At 44.0% G+C, this 6,000-nt stretch overlaps 1 protein-coding gene across 1 annotated transcript; it reads left to right on the forward strand.

The window, feature by feature from the left end:
- The first annotated feature begins 880 nt into the window (after positions 1–880).
- On the forward strand, positions 881–3,894 carry LOC724315 (forkhead box protein D3). Its single transcript, XM_006561589.3, has one exon. It carries the CDS (start codon positions 1,815–1,817, stop codon positions 2,898–2,900), a length of 1,086 nt encoding a protein of 361 aa, XP_006561652.2. The 5' UTR covers positions 881–1,814; the 3' UTR covers positions 2,901–3,894.
- Positions 3,895–6,000: the final 2,106 nt, after the last annotated feature.

Here is a 6,000-nt window from a genome sequence, read left to right on the forward strand (position 1 = left end):
GACCTTAAACCTCGCGATCTGCACGCCTACACAAGCGGTGTCAATTTTCATCATCTTCGTCCCTCTTTCTCTTTCTCTCCGTTTTGGGAACGAATATTCTCCAAAAGTCTTTCGGGATTATATTTGGAATTTTTACGAACGAGAGAAAATTGTGACGAACGATTCTTCCGTTTCAATCAATCTTCCACAATCCGTTTATATATATCTATAACATAGATTCAACAATATTCCCGAAACCGATAATCCAAAAGCTAACCCTGATCTCTCCTTCCGAAATACGTGCATCCTCCACCAGTCAAAATATATTCCAAATCCCCATAATCCCCCAGCAAAGGCAACAAGGCCGAAGACACAGGAAATTGCGCACAGGTGGACGAGATACATTCCGGGTATCGAACAGATCTCACCACCCCTTCCCCTCCTCCCTCTCTCCCTCCCTCCCTGCCTCCCCTCGCGCCGTCTGCACAGGTTCTATTAGCACGTAACGCCTGGTCCTTTTGCCGTGCCGCTCAAAGCAAAGCAGCCCCCGTCGAGTGTTACAATTTCGCCCTTCCCCTCCCCTCCCCTCCTCCTACCCCAGCCCCCAGCCTCTTCTCCTCTCAAAGTCCCTTTATCTATCCCGCTATTTTCCTAACTCCGACGTCCCCTCCGGGCCTTTCTCCTCCGCTTTCGCGGTGGCGAAACGAACGGCTCCTCTCCCTCCCTCCCTCCCTCCCTGCTGAGGAGGAAGCGTACCGTACACGCTCGTGGATCCGGCCGGAACACTCGGGTGGGGAGGAGGGGAGAAGCACCACAGCCACCCCTTCGTACGTAGCCTTGGCGCGCGAGGGGTGGCTCGAAATGCCCGCCCATCGGTCCGCCCATGTTAGGACGGAAAGCAGTCAACTCGGGGCTGAATCAATTCGGCCCACGATCTCGCCTCGTAGACGAGGTCCATCACCAAACCGGGAGCGCGGGAGCCACTCGCGGATCGCGTAAGGAATTATACGGAAGAAGGCGGCCGCGAGAAAAGCCCCCATGGACTTGGCACCGTGGTCGATCAAATCCTTGGTGCGAAGATTTCGGAAAGATTGTTCCCTGTTGTTCCTAGCGTCGAAACAGTTGCAACGGGATATATCGTTCGGATGAGATTAAATAACACGTTTCTCGTTTTACGTTTCGTCGCGATTCGTCGCGTTTCTCGCGTGTGGACAGTGGATTCATTCTTCTTCTCCTTTTCCTCTTCCGTTTCCTTTTTCGGTTGTTTCGAGAACAGGGGGGAGGGAGAAGCGAGTTTAAATCAAGATCGTAGATCGTAGATCGTCAACGAGATAGATCGCAGGAGGAGGGAGTGATCGATAAGAGAGCATGAGAGGAAATCGTGATGATTAATCAAGATTCCGCGAGAGAGAGGTGATCGTTGGCGATAAAGTGGAGTGCGTCACCGCGAGCCGTCATCCTTGAGATACAGTCGAGTGACGGAACGAAGCAGAAGAAGAAGAAGAAGAGGAAGAAAAAGAAAAAACCCCTCGTTATCGTTGTGAAAACAAAACTATTAGCGCAAGATAGCGAGGAAATTGGCGCGGAGCATCGTGGTGCGCTCGTGACAGTTGCCTCGTGAAAATAATGTCGGAAGACAAGCACTCTTCTCGCGCAATCTCGTTCCGTTCCTTTCAAACGTTCAACGCCAATTTCGACTAACACCTTCCATCCCTTCGACATTCGAAAGAGAGACGAACACATCTGTATTCGTGGATGGATACGTCGGAATGAGGAGGAATTTGAAGAAACCGGGAAGAACGTGCGTCGAGATGTGCCCGTGAAGCTCGATCACGATGGAACCGCGTGGGATGATGATGTCGAACCTGTCGTGCGACGGGTGCGCGGACAGCGACCGAGATTCCGACAGCAGCAGCATGATCGTGGACCCGGTGAGTTTGGACAAGAACGACCTGTCGCCGTCCCAGTCGTCGTCCAGCCCCATAATACCAAGCTCGCCCGTCCCGCCGACCACCACGTCCTCCCGTAACCGCGGAGGGAACCGCGGCAAGAAGAGCTACTCGATGATGTCGAGTAGCGGGAACGGGCAGCAAAAGGGGAACGGGTCCGGCCAGGCTCCGTCCTCGTACGGGAACGACAAGATGTCCTCGTCCCTGATCAAACCCCCTTACTCCTACATAGCCCTCATCACCATGGCTATCCTCCAATCGCCCCAGAAGAAGTTGACGTTGAGCGGGATATGCGAGTTCATCATGTCCCGATTCCCCTACTACCACGACAAGTTCCCCGCATGGCAGAACTCGATCAGACACAACTTGTCGTTGAACGACTGCTTCATCAAGATACCGAGGGAACCTGGTAACCCGGGCAAGGGCAATTACTGGACGCTGGACCCGTTGGCCGAGGACATGTTCGACAACGGGAGCTTCCTTCGCCGGAGGAAGAGGTACAAGAGGCCCCCGCCGCACTACGTGCTGCGGGACAGGGCGATCATGGCCACGTTCGCCATCTGCGGGGGGGACCGGGGGCCTTGTCCGGGCGGTGGTGGCGGTCATCCCGGGGCGCTCGCCTATCCAAGCGCCGCGTACCTGTCCCCGCCGCCCGGCCTCCCCCTGCTCGACTTCTCGCCCTCGACCTTGGAGGCACTGAAGCTGGGCGGGTTCCTGGAGCCGCCGCCACCGTTGTACAAACCCGTGCCGATCACCGCGCCCCCGATCAGGCAGATCGATCCCGCGCCGACGAGGACCACCGCGATACCGAGCGGACATCCGCCGGCCGAGAAGAAGAGGAACTTCAGCATCGACGCTCTGATTGGCAAACAGGCGGCCAACGATCAGAACTGCGGCGGCTTGCTGGATCTGAGCCCGTCCGAGCACAGGGAGATCAGGAGCCAGGCGTCCGCTTTCTCGCCTCTGGTTTAGAGGATCCTTCCGTCGCGGATTTCCTTCCTTGGGGACGTCGAGAAAAAAGGAAAAGAGAAAACCTCGGTTTTTTCCAAACGAACGAGGAAAGAGGATCTTTCTTCTTTTTTTTTTCGGAGATGAGAAGAGAGGAGGAGACGGAAAGGATAGAATCGAAAGGGAGAAAGATGAGGGAGGTTGATGTACAGGTGAAAATCATCCAGAGATCACGGGGAAAGGAGAAGAAAAGAAAGTGACTAGTTTGAGGAAGAAGGATGGAAAGGATAGGGGCGACGGAGCGCGCCCAAAGATTTCGATTCTTCGATTAAGTGTATAGAAGAAACGGAGGAGGAGGAGGAGAAAAGGAGAACAAAAGAGACGCGACGAGGAGTCGAGTAATTGTAAAAAGGTGTAGTGCAATAGTGTAGTGGTTGGATTTAAGTACGAGAAGAGGAAGAAGAGGAAGAAGAAGAAAAAGGAGAAGAAGAAGAAGAAGAGAAAAAGCAACCCTTGCTGTGTCGAACTGATCATCCTTAGCCGCTATCATCTCCAACGATCGATTCCTCTCCACGAATCGAACTTAATAATTTTCCAATCCCTCCCCCCCCACGTTATTTTTCTTCCATTCTTAGCAAAGAAAGGAACAGAGCTTTTTTGCCTCGTTTTGTAAACGATCGATTAATATATACGCCACTGTAAATATACAGGCACATACACACATATACACACACATACACGTGCATAAATTTATTACACGCATAGTGACACACGCACGTACACACAAATCCCGAACAAATCTTTGCTCAGCTTTTTATTGTTTGCGAGTGAGAGGGAAGGAGAGAATGCGCGCGAGTGAAAGGGACAGAGAGGGTGGCGGAGAAACGATGGAGAAGGGGAAGTCAGTTCTCTTCATCGGATTTAATGTAAAGCTCGGCCGGATTTTCGGTCAAGTAGACGTTTCAGTGTACATAGACGTTGTACGTGGAAAAAAAAAAAGATTAAAAAAAAAAAAAAAGAAAAAAAAAAGAAAGAAAGAAAAAAAAACACGTAAGAACAATTCGGGTTCCACGATATCGGGACGCGTATATGGAGGGAGGGGGAGGGATTTTTCGAGGGGACGATGAATGGGGATGATGATTCTGCAACAAGAGATATTTCGTCTTATCGGTTTTTCGTTCGTTTCACCTCATTGAAATTTGCTGGACATTTGAAATATCGTTGAAGACGAATGGCGCGAGCTTGCAATGGAATCCATTTTGTTTCCTCGTTTTATTTATTTACGATCTATGATTGAGCTTTTGAGTGAAACTTTGGAACGATCGATTTGATGTATTGTTTTAGATCGTTGGGAATATTTGGAATGGTTAAAATGGAAAAAATCATTTCTTGAATTGGGAATAGAAACGAGAAGATGAGAAAGAGAGAAATATGGAAGAATCAGTAAGTAATAACATTTTACAAAGTTTGTCTCTTGACGATTAAAAAAATAATCGATGTCAAAAAATAGTAAAAGTAATTATCTTTACGGTATAATTTATTCAATTTATTGATTTATTTTCCATCCAATTTAGTAATTAGAAGATTAGTTGTATTAGCGTACTTGGCGCTTTGACGTTTCGAGGTTTTATACGGCTTGATCTTGGAGTTGATCTTTTTATTATGTTATTTTTATCGTTTGTATATTTCTTCTTTTACGACTTTTTGGTTTAATCGTTGAAACGATTCTGAATTATGATTTTATTATTAATATCTTGAACAGTGTGTAAAGTGCGTAATCTCAATTTCGGATAATAATGGATAATAAAATTTTAGTTTTAGAGGATTAATTATATCTTTAAAATCGAAGATTTTACAGATCAAGAAAATTTACAATTTCGTTTGAATGTTAATATCATATCGTTATAGTATAATTTTTTTTTTCTATTTATTAAATCAATTGATATTATTACGTAATTTTAATTTCGCAATCGCAACGGGCATAAATATTTTAAGATATTTTTTTCTCGTTTTTCTTTTTTCGAACTCGATGAAAGATTTCAAAAAAAAAAAAAAAAGAAAAAAGAGCACAATTACACGTAAATGAGAAATAAAAAAAAAAAAAAAATGCGAAACGAAAGTCTGACGAAGCTCGTCGACGACTTTTAACACGGACACAGCATTCGAGTCTATTCTGAGCGTTTTCAAGCGTGTATACACATATGTGCTAGGGATCTACGAGAAAAGAGAATGGAATAATTTACAATTAATCCCTGTGAAGATACGCATCCATGACGATATATATATGTGTCAATCCACACATGTACAGATACACGTAAGCCGCTAGTGAATTTTCCTCGTATTGTACAATTGCTAGATAAGAGTTATTGCTATTGTTTGTGCAACGAATCGGGTCGGATCTAATTTTCGTTGAATGGAAAAAAAAAGAGAGAGAGAGAGAGAGAGATAAAAAAATGTTTCATAAAAATATATTGCTATGCGTTTTAACTTTTGGAATGCGGGTGAATAATTCGAATAATTTTTTTTATTAATATGTTTGCATTATTATTTAACACGTTTGGTGCCGTGGAAAATAGAAAATCATTTTGGGGTAATTGAAAAAAATTACACAATATAAATTTTTAAAAGATTAAATGGCAAAGTTGGAAAAATTGATCAGTACTTCGAGAGATTAGATTAGAAATGAGACTCAATGGTGTTGAAAGATACTTAAGTATTTGAAGAAACTCAGTTTTACTTATGAATAATAGGAAAGATTTAAAAATATTATTAATTCGAGAGAAAATATTATTCAAAAATATTTAAAATATCGATAATAAAATATCCAATCCAAAATTTAATAATATTATATCCCATAATATAACTGATATTGAAAAATATTCAAAGCTATTCGAATACTCAATAATGCTCAATAATATAAACAAAAACTTAAAAGTATTCAAAAACGATATTCTTAAATATTTAGAAATATTGATATTCAAGTATTTATTAAATCACAGATCTCACTCCAGAAATTATTATTCGAGAATTCGAAAATACTCGAAGAAAACTTACTCGCAATACAAGAATACTCAATTAGAAAAATATCATTTTTATCAATATTCTTTATATCGTTCCGTATTTT

This window comes from Apis mellifera, linkage group LG9, assembly GCF_003254395.2.
Source record: "Apis mellifera strain DH4 linkage group LG9, Amel_HAv3.1, whole genome shotgun sequence".
NCBI lineage: Eukaryota > Metazoa > Arthropoda > Insecta > Hymenoptera > Apidae > Apis > Apis mellifera.